General features: G+C 40.1%; 1 protein-coding gene across 4 annotated transcripts in view; it reads right to left on the bottom strand.

The window, feature by feature from the left end:
* Window positions 1–2,257: 2,257 nt before the first annotated feature.
* Window positions 2,258–16,719, bottom strand: part of APPL2 (adaptor protein, phosphotyrosine interacting with PH domain and leucine zipper 2) — a 52,363-nt gene continuing 37,901 nt past the window's right edge. For 3 of the 4 annotated variants that reach the window (XM_055574896.1, XM_055574900.1, XM_055574897.1), the window contains 10 exons: window positions 16,380–16,422; window positions 16,233–16,289; window positions 16,044–16,132; window positions 12,003–12,161; window positions 11,795–11,847; window positions 10,040–10,214; window positions 6,076–6,112; window positions 5,550–5,690; window positions 4,692–4,739; window positions 2,258–3,414 (listed from right to left, as the gene is read on the bottom strand). In XM_055574896.1, the coding sequence (XP_055430871.1) occupies window positions 3,280–3,414; window positions 4,692–4,739; window positions 5,550–5,690; window positions 6,076–6,112; window positions 10,040–10,214; window positions 11,795–11,847; window positions 12,003–12,161; window positions 16,044–16,132; window positions 16,233–16,289; window positions 16,380–16,422 (937 nt within the window). In that variant the 3' untranslated portion in view covers window positions 2,258–3,279. The remainder of the gene's footprint in view (window positions 3,415–4,691; window positions 4,740–5,549; window positions 5,691–6,075; window positions 6,113–10,039; window positions 10,215–11,794; window positions 11,848–12,002; window positions 12,162–16,043; window positions 16,133–16,232; window positions 16,290–16,379; window positions 16,423–16,719) is intronic. The other variant, XM_055574899.1, reaches the window with a different exon arrangement.

Raw genomic sequence — 16,719 nt, 5'->3', positions numbered from 1 at the left:
CTGGAACCAGGAGTGATTTGAACCCCGAGTTGCTGCTTACAAGTTTACTAACCTTTTTGTGCTTCATTTCCTGAGGCCTAAAATGGTGTAATAATATCATTCATTGAGGATTTAGTTAAATATGTATAAAGCCACTTTATTAGGAAACAGTAACTGCTATAAATACTAGCTATTATTATGGTTGTTCCTATTGGCAGAAATTTACTTGGCATGTAATTATTAGCTGTTGAAAAGTTTGAAGATAAACAGTGTGTATTTGACTCTATAACTCAGTGGAGTGTTGACAGTGTGAGGCAGGTCTTGCTCCTCCCTGAAGGTGGTCTGACAGGTGGCCAAACAACGAAAGGCAGTGCTGGGAGATGCAGTTTGGTGAGGCTAGCTGCCTAAGAAAAGGTCTCATTTTCCTCCCTCCCACCTTTCATTTACATGGCACGTGTGAATTTTTCAGAGGGCTTTCCTATACATTAATGTACATTTCAGTTGAGAGAAAGGGAGTCACCCACTGTTGCTGAATTTAAAATTTTTATTTAAAAATCGGATACATGCAAAAGCGTATTAGTATGTATGTACTATTTAGTGATTGAAAAAAGAATGCCTGTGTAGCCCCCAGGTGGGTTATGAGCTTGGATGCTCCCATTGCTCCTGCTCTGCTCCCTTTTCTGCTGCAGAGGGGACCGCAGTGCACTGTGTTTTTCTTGAGGGTTACAACTTCATTATTTTAAACAATAATATGGGGATGTTTGTGTTATTTTTCAAAGTTAATATAAATGTATTCTGTGTGCTTAGACTTTAATTCAGTATCACTTTTGAAATTCATCCACATTGATGTATATAGATCTAGTTCATTTAGCTTTATTTCCCTCATCCTGGATTACATGAATACCTAGATACTTAGCCTGTTGATAAGATCTGGGTTATTTCCAAATTTGGGATACTGTGAATAGCACTGCTCTACTCGTCATTGTACTTCTCCCTGGGAACATGTGTTGAGTTTCCCTGGGGTGTGTGTCACAAGTGACCCTCCTTGGCGGTAGGGCCCGGTGTGCCTGCAGGTTCACTGGAAGAGAATGCCAGGCTGTTGTCCCATCCCAGAAGCGGGTGAGGTGACTCCCATTCCCTGCCAGGAGCTGGATTTCTGCAGTCTGGTCAATATCATATCTGTGGTTTTAATTTGAATTTTCTTGATTTTTATATGATTGAACATATTTCTGTTTGAGCTTTTTTTTTTTCATTTTTCTTCTTACTAATTTTAGGAGTATTTTATATATTCTGGATACTAATCTTTGCTCATGTGTGTTTGCTGAATTTGTTGTTCAGTCACTAGGTCATGTGACTTTGCGACCACCCCCCCCCTCCCCATGGACTGCAGCACAGCAGGCTCCTCTGTCCTCCACTATCTCCTGGGAAGATGCTCAGTTAATTTTGTATTTAATTTTGTATTTTCATTCTATGTTTTCTGTGCCTCAGTCTGTTTTTGTTTTGTATATAGATTTATATTTTCTTGATTCCACATATAAGTGATACATAGCTCTTTGACTTCACTGAGTATAGTACTGTCTAGGTCCATCCATGTTGCTACCAATGGCAATATTTCATTCTTTTTTATGGCTGAGTAACATGCCTGTGTGTGTTTGCCACATCTTTTTAAGCCAGTTGTCTGTTGTGTAAATAGTGCTGCATGTATCTTTTAAATTAGTTTTCATCTTTATGGGATACATACCCAGGACTGATATGGCTGGATCATATGGTAGCTCTGTTTCATCTTTTAAGGAATTTTCATACTTTCCATAGGCTACACATTATTAAATTTTTTTAATTAAAAACATCAACTTTTTTTGAGTTTTATTATGTAGATATATTATTTTATACCCTGAACAGTTCTAAGCAAGAATTCAGGGGGTGTGGCTCTTGAAGCTTGTCAGAACTTACTGAGCTATGAGCGACTATGGTTATGCTAGGATTTTATGGTGTGTAATTTCATACTGTTTTGACCACTCACTGTGTTTCTGATGGCACCTCTTAATTTTGAGTTACAAAAGTTGTTTTATGAATCCATTTAAAAAGCAGCACCTTTTAAAAATTTGGCCTTGAGATCATGTTATTCCACTCACCTTGCATAATACATAACCCTCTGCTGCGATTTCATTATGTCCTGGGGTTTGGTTTTTGTTTTTTGTTTTTAATTAGCTGTTAAAGCTACAGAAACAGCTTTAGTTTTCTTTCATGGATGTTGTAGAAAATAATCACAAAAATAAAAAGAAACAATGATAGTTTTTATTTGCTAGCATTTATTGCTAGGTTAATTTATTACAAAGACAGTGGTATTTCTGTTGAACTTGGTTATAATTAAATACACTGTATCAATTAAAGATCATTACACTTATTTCCTAATGGGCTAGGATGTCTGGAACTTATGTGTCAGGGTGAAAATAGGAACTTTTCTACCAAGCCCCATGGCCAGCTGTGCTTCAAGTGAGTTTAAAAATTCATTGGTTCCCTTCTTTAAGGAGGGTCTGGCTCAGAAGAAATAAATTGGTGGAGCTGTACACTGTCCATGGTGCTCCACCCCTAAAAACAGTATCTAAAGGCCCATACACTTCCAAATGCTGGTTCGTTAAGGTTCCACTGTAAAGTCAGACATCTTTTGTGGTACTTATCTGCTTGTCTTTTTATTGTGTGATGTTTGAACAATTACCAAAACTAGACCTGCATTTCTGCTAGTGCTCGTGGACTTCAAAGCACAGGGCTCATCACCTGACTGCACAAATGAATTCTGTTAGGTCAAAATGATGAGACAGACTTGATTATCAACAGACCAGTTTCCGAATGACAGGCACTTACAGTTTCATTAAAATACAAAAATAGATTATATTAATAGGAAATATTTAGTGTCTATCAAATTATAAATCTAGATGTTTACCATTTTTTTTTAAAGGATACTGAAAAAGAGATGACATTGAAGTAAAGTGAACAATGACATTGAAGTAAAGTGAACAATGCATTTTTTTCATAGCTTTCATTCTGAGCACTGAACAATGCAATCTAAGAGAAGGACTTACCACAAAGCACCTAAAATAACATTTGTAGATGGGTATGTTGTCAACCATTTCTTACTGTTTCCCTCCCAAGTCTCAGTATCAAGGCATCAAGAGTACATTCCACAAGCGATTGTCAGCATTCTGAAACCAGGTGGTGTGCCTGTATGTGTCAGAGAAGTTGAAAACCCTTAAGGAGGTAGCTCTCCTTCCTGGGTGCTCTTCACCCAGAGGCGCAAGGAAGTTATGCTTCAGATTCTGCGCCTCTATTTTCACTTGGACTTCCATCATTGTCATCTGGTTGATCGTTTAATAGTACATATTTTCCATCATTGGTTAGTGGTACGGACAGCATTAATTGAGCCAGTGCTTCTGGATCCTGAAGTTACGGGAGTTTAAGAAGGAGAAAAGAAAACACTTAAAATGCACTTAAAACCCCTTTGGTTTGGTTGTCATTATATTCTGTAATCTAGCCTCATTTCTTCTGACTCTTGTCTTAGGTATACCTTCTTACATCTCTTAAAAAAACAAACAAAAAAAAAAAACGAAAAAAAAAAAAAAAACCTCAATTGTATTCTCCCCAAAACTAGGCTAAGGTTGTACCTGTCAGCCAAAATATCATTTACATAGCAAACTCAGAATCATCTTTGTGGAAAGAGTCCAGAGAGGAATTTCTTTCACAGCCCTGACCGCTGTCTTTAAACTCCTTTTTTTCCTTTTACTCTATACCAAGAATTGCCAACTGGCTGTTTGGCTCACCACTTGTTTTTATAGTTTTATTGGAATATAGCCATGCCAATTCATTTACATACTACGGCTGCTTTTATGTTAAAACAGCAGAGTTGAGTAGTTTGGCGACAGAGATGGTGAGCTTGGAAGGTTTATCTTCCGGCCCTTTATAGAAAGTTTGGCAACTCTGATCTACACCATAAGATACAAACTTGGCTCGAGTGTTATTTTTTCATTATGTTGGTCCTAGTCCTTGACCTGCCTGCCCCTCCCTGATGGATTAGAACTGCACAAGTGTGATAGCCACTAGCTACACGTTACTATTTACATTAGTTAAAACTAAAAATTTCAAATCCAGTTCCTTACTCACACTAGCCACATTCAATCTGCATATTAAACAGACCATCTCCGTTACTACAGAAAGTTCTGCTGGGCAGTGCTGAACTAGAAGCCCCTGGAGGCAGGAACTGTGTCTCTGGCTCACTGCTATAACCGCAAGGATTTTTCTTACACAGAATTTGCTCTCAAAAATTAGTTGGGTACTACTGATAGGTCTGAGAGTCTTCACTTGTCTTCACTTCCAGACAGTTTCCAGATAACATCTCAGTCAGTGTTGCTGGGCCTGTGACCACTCTGGGGAGTGAGGCCTTAGAGCACACGGCAGATACTGGTTAGTGAGTGTCCTTTAATCTGAAACAGAGGAAACCTAGCCAACCACCACAGGCTGTAGCCGTGGTATTTGTTAGCAACGCCACGTGTTTCCAGTGACAGGAACTAGCTGATCAGAAATGCCTGGCACACAGAAGGCTTAAAAGGAAGTCCCAGACATGGCCACCCTGCCTAGTGAGCATCGCTTTTCTTTTTGAGAGAAAGGTAAGTATACAGATAACTTCTGAGTTGTTCAGCCAGCACTAAAATGAACCTTACCTTCTGAACCTCAACGATTTCTTTTCCCAAATTAATAGCATAACATATCTGCAAAAAAAAAAAAAAAGAAAAGCAGTGTTTGGCAAAGGCAGAAAAGGATAAGAACTTTAGAAGAAAATGTGACTCTGAAAGTATAGTGAGGTCACAGTCTGATCACATCACCACGGAGGCAGAGGATCTGGCTGCAGGAAGTTCGTCAGATGGGGCTTCGGAATACTAGCGTCCACCTGTACTGGTCTCCTGTTGCCACTTTATGTTAAGTGAAAACTGACCTTATTAAACAGTCTAAAATTCTTACCAGATACTTTTTTCCTTTCTCTCAACCTTATTTAGCCACTGCATGTTCATACACACAGTGCTTAACAGATACTTCCTGAAAGAAGGTTGAATCATTTTGATTAATTCTAAGTAGCAAAGGCAGCCACAAAGTTTCATACTAAAGAACAGTTTAGATGTACTTTCCTCACATCTGCTTCCTTGGTTTCCTCCCTAAGTAAAGATTTTCTCCACTGTAACTTTTAAAAATAGAAATTTGAGGTGAACTGCTTTTTAACATTTCCTAATCTCTCCTAAGCAATTATATTTCACCATCAAAGTTCTTCACTCTTTTTGCTTGATAGGTACTTTCCATATGGGAGTTTTACTCCAGTTTTCAGTGGGGCCTTCGTAGGAGGTATTCTTAAACTCCTCAGTGGGGACCTGAAGAATAGTTAACTAAATGTTGAAGAGGTTTGTGCAAAATAACCCTTTAAATATCTTTGGACTGAAATATTTGGCATCTTCAGTCTAATGCTGTCCCAACTGAGCTGCTATTTTGGCCACCTTTGTGGCATCTTAAGATGAAGAAAATAACAAGACCTTTTCGCCTTCTGAGTTGCTTTCAAAAACATATGTGCTCAGAGACTCTCCGCCTGTGGATTCAGGCAAGCGGACCACAAAGCCAACCAGTCTCTTGTTTTCTTGATGAGCAGCAAACTGGGTGACACTGGTGAGTTCAAACTAGAAAAAAACAGGAATAGACCATTATTATGCAACAAATGAATTAGGGTCCTTGGTGGCTCAGAGGTTTAAGCGTCTGCCTGCAATGCGGAAGACCTGGGTTTGATCCCTGGGTCGGGAAGATCCCCTGGAGAAGGAAATGGCAACCCACTCCAGTATTGCCTGGAGAATCCCATGGACGGAGGAGCCTGGTGGGGCTACAGTCCACGGGGTCGCAAAGAGTCAGACACGACTGAGCGACTTCACTTTGACTTTCCATAAAAACAGTGCACACTACTGGTGACGTTTGATCTGGCAAGTAAGTTTTTTAAGTGCACACTGTTTCCGGTGACTACAAAGGTGAGTTAGAGTAATCACTACAGTCAGCATGCAGCAGGGTACTTACATTGGCCCTTGTTACTTGAGTCTGGGGATCTATCAACCTGAAATTTTAAGAGATTCATTATATCACAAATGTTGGATCAAATTATATTCTTAGATGAGTTTGTAGAACTTCAGAAGGAAACCACACAAAACTTTAAATATGCAAACATTTTCATATGTTTTTGTCTGGTTGAGGGCAAGGTGAGAGCACACCATGGGACCATCCAAAGGGAGCGAGTGCCCTGGTTTCTGCCTTGACCGAACCTGTGCAGTTAAACCTCAGGGCATCTTTAATGGACGATGATGGCAAATAGTGGATTTCACAGTATTTTAGTGCTTATCCGAAGAGGCAGCATTATAATTCTCCAGAAAAATTAACATGGATGGATAATACTCTGCAGCCGCCGCCTCAGAAATTCCTATCAGCCTGTTTCTCTTAAAGTACCAGAACCATATACTTCTCAGTTTTAACAAGTTTTCTCAAAAACATGGGGGAGAGGTGAGAACAGTTAAGGGATTTAACAGAACTGTTCCCTAACAGAACTATTCCCAGATTTAACCAAACTGTCAGTCTGGGTGTAGGAGGAGTAACTTTAGGAAGGTATTCTAGATACTCTCTTAAAAGGATTTTAAGCATCATCCATGTCTGAGAAAACTACCTTAGAGAATTTACTGTTGTTTTATAGATACAAATTTCTACTTTCTAAAACATAGTATTGTGTATATAAGTTATTACTGATGTGCTGTTTGATAAGTGAAAGTGAAATATCTATTTGCTTTGTTAAAAGATGGTTATAATTCTATTTATATGGAATGTCCAGAATAGGAAAATCGGTTAAAACAGATTAGTGGCTAGGACTGAGCAGGTTGCAGGGGAAAGGGAGTGACTGCTAATGGGTGTGAGTTTTTTGGGGGGGATGATGAAAATGTCCTAAAATTGGGTGACAGTTGTGCAAATATGTACATACTAAAAAACACTGCAAATAGGTAAATTATACAGTATGTTAAATTATATTTCAACAAAGCTGTCTCCCACCCCATGGTAACAATTTGAAAAATATACACTTATATTTGTTAAAGCACAATATTTATCATCAGAGGGCTCAAGACTAAATTCCTGGATACTGTATCTTATGCAAGTCACCCTGACTTCTCTCATCTGCTTTGTAAAACTGGGATAAGAACCTCCGTAAACTTCAAAGAGGCGGTTAACAAAATGTGCGTGGAATTTTAAGCTACAAAGCTAAATATGTCTTCATTAGTCAGTATGAATTTAATGATTTTTAAAATATACATTATAAGCAATTTCCCTCAAGTTGGGATAACCAAAGTATTTTGTAAAAGTTTTCTATAAATGGAAATTTAAAACTTATAGTTTACTGTGTATAACAGGTAACCTGTATTTGCTTTTAAAGATCTGATTTTCTGTGTGACTTCCAAAAACATACGAATCCTCATGTAAGGATGTGTGTGTATGTAGTGGTAAAATACACCTAACATCAAATTCACCATTCTTGATATTTAACACATCACAGGATTGAACAAGCATCACCACTATCGAGTTCAACAACAGCTTCATCACCTCAGAGGGAAATTCTGCATCCGTTAGACCAGTCACTTCCCATTCTCCTTTCTTCTCAGCTTTTGGCAGTTCTCACTAATCTTTGTCTCTGTAGATTTGCCTATTCTGGGTATTTCATATAAATGATCATACAATATTGTGGCTTTTTTTGTGTCTGTCTTTCAATTAGTATAATGTTTTCAAGGTTCATCTGTATTGTAGTATATACTACATACTACATATGTAGTATGTAGTATATACTTTATTCCTTTTTTTAAAATTTATTTTTAATTGGAGGATAATTGCTTACAATATTGTATTAGTTTCTGCCATACATCAGCGTGAATCAGCCATAAGTATACATACGTCCCCTCCCTCGTGAACCTCCATTCCTTTTTAAGGCTTAGTAGTATCCCACTGTACATATATACCACATTTTGTTTATATATTCATCTTTTGATGGACATTGAATTATTTCTCTACCTTTTGGCTATTGTGTATAGTACTCTTATATGAACACTTGTTTTAAATTCTTTTGGCTATCAACCCAGGAATGGAATTCTATGTTTAAGTTACAAAGGAACTGCAAATTATTTCCCACAGTGGCTGAACCATCTTACATGCCCACCAGCAATGGGTTCCAGTTGCTTCACATCCTTGCTTACACCTGCTATTTTCTCTTTTTTTTAAATCTATAGTCGTCCTGGTGGGTTATGAAGTGGTTCTGGATATGATTTACATGTTAGTTACTAATGACACAAGCATATTTTCATGTGCTTTTGGCCAATTATCTATCTTTGGAGGGATAGATAGTCCTTTGTCCATTTTTAAATTGAGTTTTTCCTTTGTTCATTTGTGAGAGTTCTGTGTATTAGATAAAGGATTTGAAAATGTTTTCTCCCATTCTGTGTTGTCTTTGCATTTTTTTTTGGATCGTGTTCTTTGATGTACTATGTTTTTTTCCAGTGCTTTTACATAAATTTAATCTTTTTGGTGGTGATTATAAGAACAATGAGCTAATGCCTATGAAAGGTCCAGGGCATATTTGGAGAAAAGCTTTAAATAAATGTAAGTTTTTATTCATAAGAACCTCATTCTCGAAGCAGGGCACTCAAACCCAGTGCTCTGGGACAACCCAGAGGGGTGGTGGGGGAGGGTGGGGAGGGGGGTTCAGGATGGGGGACACATGTACACCCGTGGCTGTATGGCAAAAACTACCCCAATATTGTAAAGTAAATAGCCTCCAATTAAAATGAATGAGTTTTTAAAAAAAACCCTCATTCTTAGTAGGTTTGTAACACATGAAAAGGACTGATTTTAATAAATGGAAGAAACTATATTCTGATTTTTGCCAAAGTACTGGTTAACTTTTTTTGAAACTTAACATTTATTTATTGAGCCCTTTCTATGTGCCAGTCATGGCTGTAAATGTTTTACATGCATTAACTCATTTATTCCTCATGACAACACTATGTGGAGTGGATAGTGGAAAAAATAAAATGTTTTCATTTTATAACTGAAGAAACCGAGGCACAAAGGTTAAGTAACTTGCTCAAGTTCAAACAACTAATAAATGCCAGAGTCAGGAATAAGGCTCTAAAGCAGTGCTGCTGTCCCATAGAAATTTAATGTAAGCCTTCTTATATGTAACTCAAAAATTTCTAGCAGCTGCATCAAAAAAAAAAAGTGAAAGCAAGTGAAATTAATATACTATAATAGATTAAAAATATTACCAGCTAGACATGTTACTAACATAACAATTACTTTGCTTTCTCCTTGAGGTGGGTATGATAGTATGAGAGCTTAAATATTGGCATGTGTTGTACACTTCTCAGTTCACATGAGTTAGGTTTCAGATGTTCCATGTAGCTGCAGTATGGACAGTGCAGGTCTTAATAAAACCTGTGCCAACCACAGCTTGATCACTGTTTGCCATCATTCATACAGCTCTTATTACTTGAAACCCCAAATCATGTAGTTGATATGGCTTGACTTCTTTATTTTCAGCCCAAGAAATATTAACCAGATTTTCCTTGTGGTGGTCTAGTTATGTCAGGCAGGCTCATGGTCTGTTTTCACAGTTTTTAAATTTTTATTACACAGTACTCTGAGGTGAAAGAGAAAAAACAAAACCCCTTTCATTTGCAAGCTCAGAGACAGAGTAACACTCAAATGACCGCATCTTTATGCACAGTGGGGTAGGATTCACTCACCTCTAAAAATACCAGCTTTTGTCTTTAAGGGCACTTCTTTTAGCCAGTGTATCTTAAGAAATTGAAATGTATTATAAAAAGCAAAGCAGAAACATGAATAGTGTCTTCACTTAATCCAATCAAACAAGTATTCTGTGAACATTCTAGACGATTAGACGTAACTTAACAGGGAATTAGAAGCTGTAAGAAAGTCCGAAAATGAAAGAGCGTACCTCAGAGTCTGACTGGTGACCATCAGATGGGATTCTGTCATCCGGAAGATGTTATGAATAGCCCGAGCAGCCAATACTTGTCTCATTGCTTCGTAAATGACTTCTGTAGTGTTGTCTGTTTTGACTGCCATTGATCCCAAAAACCGAACTATAAACATCTGCTGCAAAAGAGAATCTGCAAGAGAGCATTTTCTGCTCAGGATCCTGTTCACTTCCTGCCTGCTGACCCATGTGCTGGTCTGAGGACAGGCCAACTTCAGGTTTTCCTTGCTTTCTGAAGGGCTTTCTAAAGCCAAAACTTCTCAATACTCTGATTATGTAAACCACAAACCGCCAAAGCTCTGAATCTTCTATTGTCTATTATTTTGTCTGTTTGGAACTATTCATTAGACTAGAAAAGCACCTTTTTCTTCATCTATAAAACGAAACCAGATGAATGTCCTTCTAGCACTTAAACTCTAGGTGACTACATGTAAGAGAAAGTGTATCATCTTACCTTTTCTCCGAAAATGAGTTTTTCCAGATAATAGAACATTCATTCATTACTTTGGCCTGCTGATAAAATCCTCTTATAGAAGAAAATGTATTTGAAGAAAGTAAGACCTGATGTTGGATCTCACTCAATTTATGCACATCATTTATTACTGAAAGGCAGTGAGGACATTCCATAAACTCTGGGAGGTCTCAAACTCTTAACTTATTTCATGCTAATGAGCTTACAGTATTTGCTTCTTGATAATGACACATAACCTGACAAACAGTAACAGCAATCACAGCTGGAAAATCATGAAGAAGGTTTGAAAGATCTTTTTTTTCCTGTAAGAACAATAGTTTTCCTTTCCACCGTTTGAAAGTAAGAAGCCTACATTTTCTTGACTTGTCCTCCCTATTAGTATTCTAGCCCCTAAAAAATAACTGAATGGTGAAAAAACAAATTAGGAAAATATAACTGACATGTTACATAAATGGTTACTCCCATATGAAGATAGTTTTTACAAGTTTGATGTTTTCCGTATAGACCGGTAACAAATAGTGTGGATTGTGGAAAGTCAGCTAGAGGGTCAGATCTGAGGCACAGCCTATTTTTCATTTTTCTGCCTAAAGCTATGAGGAATGCCTCCTCACAAGTCCTACTTTTAAATTTAAATAAGTGGCATTTCATTCTAATGACATTCTGTGGCTTCAGTCAGGAAGCTGTGTTACAAGGCCTTGCCAACACTTCTAAACTGTCCCGGCTGGGAGCTGCAGCTCTGTGGGGCAGCAGGTTAGCTCTATTGGGTATGTTCTTATGCACCTTACAAGAATGTAAATCAGACAACAATCTGAATTATAATGAATTAAATACCTTTTATTCCCCCCCCCCATCTTTCATGTCATCTTCAAATTTAAGAATGAGTTGTTTTTGAAATAGCATATTTATGACTCATCTGGATTTTATCCTCTTGGAGTCTGTTTTGCAGTAATGTGATAGCAGATTTAGATTCGGCAACATTGCTCTGCAGGAGCTACAAAAAGGTTATGGATGTGGCTAAATGGTACGATGCTTGCAGAAAATCTTGCACCCCTCAGTTTTTATGCTAGACCTGTTCTAACGGCATTGTGTCCTAGTGAGTTTTCACACACAACATCTGTGGGTCATAATTTCAATTCATAGTTCAAGTCAAAGCTTTTTGGAACATGACTTCACATCTTACTTCAAGGGCCCTGATTATTCTGTGCTGGGCAAAGAAAAAGCACACAGAACAAGCCACTTACCTTCTGCTTCTGGAAATGTCGCATCCTCAGTTTCACCAAAGGGGTTGGTACGCCTAGGGGGACAGCCAGAGTCAAAACAATCCCAAGGGCTTCAGTTCAAAGAACGCTTAACACCTGAACTCTATGCCAGAAGGGGACGGTCTCTGGGGGTGGGGGGCGGGAGGGGAACGACATTCTCCCAGAAATAACCCCCCTTATTAGCCCATACCTGCCGCCTCTGTTCTGATCAAGGAATTCTGTAGCGGGAAGTACAATGTCAAACTGAATAGGTGTTCCAGGTGCAATCAGTTGTTCAGCTTCAGGTATAATGACTGTTGCTTTCGGAACTATCTTGTCATTTTCCATCTCTGAACTTTTCACGTTCTGGCTGGAGTACAAAGTTGGAAAAAAATTCTTTTACGCCTTTTGACCTTAAGTTTTTACAATCAAATGAATACATGTCGAGTGCTTATGTGACTTTTACAGGTAGATAAGGGAGAAGATCTAACTTACTCTACCAATAAATCTTTTAAGATATCATTCACATCCGTGGTTAAAATTCCTCAGATATTCCCATTACCTACAGCTGGTTCTGTGCATGACATTCCACATGATGCTAGACTGCTTCTTCTATTACCTATTAATTTCCTGTATCTTTCTCTCTTTAAGAGAGGTTTTTGAGGGCAGGAGCTGTAGCTAAATCATATCACTTGGTACACAGTAGGCACTCACAATTGTTTGCTGAATGAACACTACATTTTGACCTAGCAGTCAACCACCTGGCTCTCCTTCTCCTGAAGGCCTCCCTCTCCCCGCCCTCTGCTGTGCTCCTCCTGCCAACTCTGCCTCAGTTCCACTGCTCACCCACTCTGCCGCACTGCAAACATCAGCTCCGATTGCACTCCAGCCACCAGGCCTTGCAAGCCAGCCTGACCCTCTCCCTCCTCTGCAGTCCTGCGTTTCTTCTCAGGAAGTCAAGAGGACAGTCTTGGACCTCCATGTGCCTCCGGGGCTTAGCACTGGACCCACACATGCTGTTTGGGGATTGTGGCCAGAACAGTACAGCACTGTCTGAACAGTGATTCACCCTGTCTGTTCTCTTCCCAGTGTCAGCATGCTGTAATTTAACCTTTTATATGTTTATAATCTTTTCTCCCCAGCTAGAGTGTAAATGCCTGTGAGGGGCAAAGAATGTAAAAGTATTTTGATTTCTTACATTATTTGAACCAAAAGAAGACTCTCAGTATCTTTCCATTCATTTGATATTTTGTGTATCAGTATTTCAAATTTCTCAAGTGTGTCAATAACTTAATATGTTGTAAGGAACTATTTTATAGTATCATCTGACAAATGAGCACAATGAATGGAAAGTGGACAGAGAAACAATAGACAGAATAGCAGATGATCAGTACAAGGAGAGACACTTAGTTTAACCTCCACTGTTAACAGAAGAGGAATCCACAGCCTCTAGAGAAGCTGATGATGCTGACTGTACTCGGTCATCTGGTGGGTGAGCTAGGTTAGGAACTGAGTCTTTCCCACAGTGTCACACTGCCTTAGTAACCAGAATGACAGAATCGCACCTGCTATTCAGCACAGTCTTTAAGAGGGGAGTGTGATACAAGTGACTCACTGGAGGAAGGTGCCAGTCTGACTTCCTTCACAATCTGTCCCTGTCTCCCTCCCTCCCAAGCTCATCTCCCCTCTGGCCTCCCTTGGCTGACCATCATCTAGTTACACTGATATCCTTTCAGTTCCCAAAAGACACCAAGCTCTTCTCTGCCATTCAGCCTCCACAGCTGATGTCGGGAATGCAGTATGTCTGGCGCTCTGCAAGACAGGCTACTTCTCATCTCTTCTCAGTTTAAATACTATCTCCCCAGACAGCCCCTAAATTGGTCTCCTCTTTATTCTTTATGACAGCATTCTTATCTTTACCATAACAGTGCTTTCCTGTATTTCAACTAATTTACCTTTTGCCTGTCTTTCCCTACAAGTCTGTAAGTTTCATGCTCTAGCTCATTGCCTTGCCACATACTGGACATTTAACAAGCGTGTGTTGAACAACAGGATAAATGAATAAATATTAGATACAAGTAACTGCAGAACGAGTGAAGGCCACACATGAGATTTGCTTGGAAGTGAACAGCAATTTGTCTCCAAGAACACAGTTTCTCTGCTTCATCCCCTCACTGTCATCAAAACCTTTATCCTTAATGAGTTGACCCTAAGAGAGTACCCTGCCCCTCCACTGCTCAGAGACCACATTGCAGCTGTGTGTCACCCTTCCAATCTCTGGGCAGATTCAGCCAGCTGGCTACAGTCCTTTTTTTCTAGGGATTCTTCTATGGGGTCCTTTCTAAGAATGTGGTGTACATATTCTAGAACAGAAGAGAAAAATCAGTTACTAAATCTGAGCTGCAAACTTTGTTGAGAAAGCCAATCACACCTAATTACTAACACTAACTGAACTTTGGCACTCCAGAAAGAGCATTCTAAGAGTAGGAAGAGGTGGTCTCGGAGGTGGTCTAATTCATCTCACGTCAGAGTTGGGACAAAGGCCTGCAGTGTTGATGGCTCAGGGACACCTGTCTGTGTTCAGAGCAGAGCTGTTGTGAGACCACATCTAACGCCAGCAAGTGCATGTTCTCCACTCGGTCCCCCTCAGACTCGCATGGCTTTACAAAGAGACGACAGACACTGACCCAATCCGAGGCTCAGAGAGGAGCCCCACTGGCTGGATCTGTATTTCCGTTTCCATTCATAAAGTGCTTTCCTTAAAGCTGCATTTGATAAGCATGCTGCTGCTGCTGCTAAGTCACTTCAGTCGTGTCCAACTCTGTGTGACCCCATAGACGGCAGCCCACCAGGCTCCCCCGTCCCTGGGATTCTCCAGGCAAGAACACTGGAGTGGGTTGCCATTTCCTTCTCCAGTGCATGAAAGTGAAAAGTGAAAGTGAAGTCAGTCAGTTGTGTCCGACCCTCAGCAACCCCATGGACTGCAGCCTTCCAGGCTCCTCCATCCATGGGATTTTCCAGGCAAGAGTACTGGAGTGGGGTGCCATCTGATAAACACGCTACTTCTGTGTAAACTGGTATCCTTAAATTAGGGCACTGGAGTGTTCTCAAGACTTGTTGCTGCTTCCTCATTTTTGTTTCCTTGGCTCAAGTTCTCCTCACAGGACATCCCATGGGGCCTTCTGCCCTTCTCTTCTCCCACCCCACCCACTCTCTCCTAGGGTCACCAAGCAGTCTTCCCATGCCATTCCGACTGCCTCCCCACTTCTCAAAGCCTGCAGTCCTCCGCTGCCATTCTTTCACAGTTGGACTCAACCTGTCTTCTGTTTTATCTCGTGCTCTTCCTCCTCACATCCCCGTGTTGGGTGTGTGAACACTGGCTCCACAGTGCACAGCACTGAGACCCTGGGAAGTTACTTAACCACTCTGAGCTTTCTGACAACTTTCTTCTGGAATCACTGGACAGTATCTGTAAAACACGTAACGGGGTTCTTCCTACCATGCCATTGGGGTGCCTGATACACTCATGATTTAACTCACCCTTCGATACCATGCTTTAATCAGCTTAACAGATAAATCAACCAATGGAAAATCCCATTTAGATAAAGGGTGGCATTCCTAGAATAAACCCTAATGCAGCATTCAAAATAAGAGGATAGCTGTCCATGTGAAAATGCTCACTATAAATGACAACAGCAAGTATAGGAAGGGAAGACAACCAATGTATTCAAACAGACAATAATAATTGATGGAAGAGTGTGGAGTTAAAGCAACAATTATAAAAAAAGTAAAAATATGAAAAATATGTATGTAAAACAAATGCACATATGAAAATACCACTGTACGTGCTGATAAGGCCTGCAGCTGTAACATGGACACACAAAAGGTGATTTTTTTTTTTAATTATTTTTAAAATTTTTGTTTTGGTTCCATAACTATTGATACTGATACAAATGTGGGGAGAACTCCTGACTAGCAGACACTCAATGCACATCCTATTTGCTCAGGCTGAAGTGGCATGGACCCCGGGAAGGATGTTGATGTTGAAAGCTGACAGCTTTGAATCCTGGCTTGGCCCCCCATCTGTGGTGTGACCCTGAGCAAAGTGTTTACCCTTTCCTGGTCAGAGTTACTGTTTCTGTAGTACAGGGCTGAACTGGCAGGTCTGGAAGGATGAAATTTCTAGTACATGTGAAATTCCTAAACAAAGTTTGGCTCCACAAAAGCTACTTTTCTTTTGTCCTTTAGTTACCTGGGGCATGGACTTTCTTGTTTTTTTGCAAAGCTTGTAATTGGAGTCACTGCTTGGAGAGCCGTCTGATTCAACTTGATGGCGACTGCCTAAAAATCCACAGGAAGACACACTCAGGTCCAGGAGGTGGACGCTTATCTTTCACACTAAGAAAAGTGCTGAGATGCAGGTGGGGTGGCTGTGAATTACCTCTGGGTTGTCAGTCAGGTATATCTGTCTGGAGATGTTGTTTATTGCACATATCCACTGCAGAGGACATTAAAAAAAAAAAAAAACCTGCTGAATCCCAAAGTCATCCATCATACTACAACAGAATGAAACAAACGAAATCTTTACCTCTTCATTTTCCTTTCTGCTTTCTGCCTGGAGGATTATTCCCCTGAAATAAAGTACATCTGAGTAAGTGCTCCCCAGATCTCTGTGACTGGGACATACTTCCCTCCCCTGGGCCTCAGGTTTCCCATATCTACAGTGAGCAGGCTGGACTCAGACCTGCTAGCCCAAGGGCATGATTCTGCAGCATGGACCATCTTGTGGCCCTGCGTAGATGATCCAAGGTGGCCAAAACTGTGGCCTACCACTCCTCCAGCCACACCCAAAGAAGAACCCGCAGCCATTCCACGCCTTCCTAAGAACTGATTCTCTGCATGCCATGGACTGGGAGTAAGACACACGT

This window comes from Bubalus kerabau, chromosome 1 (genome assembly GCF_029407905.1).
Source record: "Bubalus kerabau isolate K-KA32 ecotype Philippines breed swamp buffalo chromosome 1, PCC_UOA_SB_1v2, whole genome shotgun sequence".
Lineage (NCBI taxonomy): Eukaryota > Metazoa > Chordata > Mammalia > Artiodactyla > Bovidae > Bubalus > Bubalus kerabau.
Note: the sequence above shows the minus strand (reverse complement) of the source record. Positions and strands in the feature narration are given on the sequence as shown.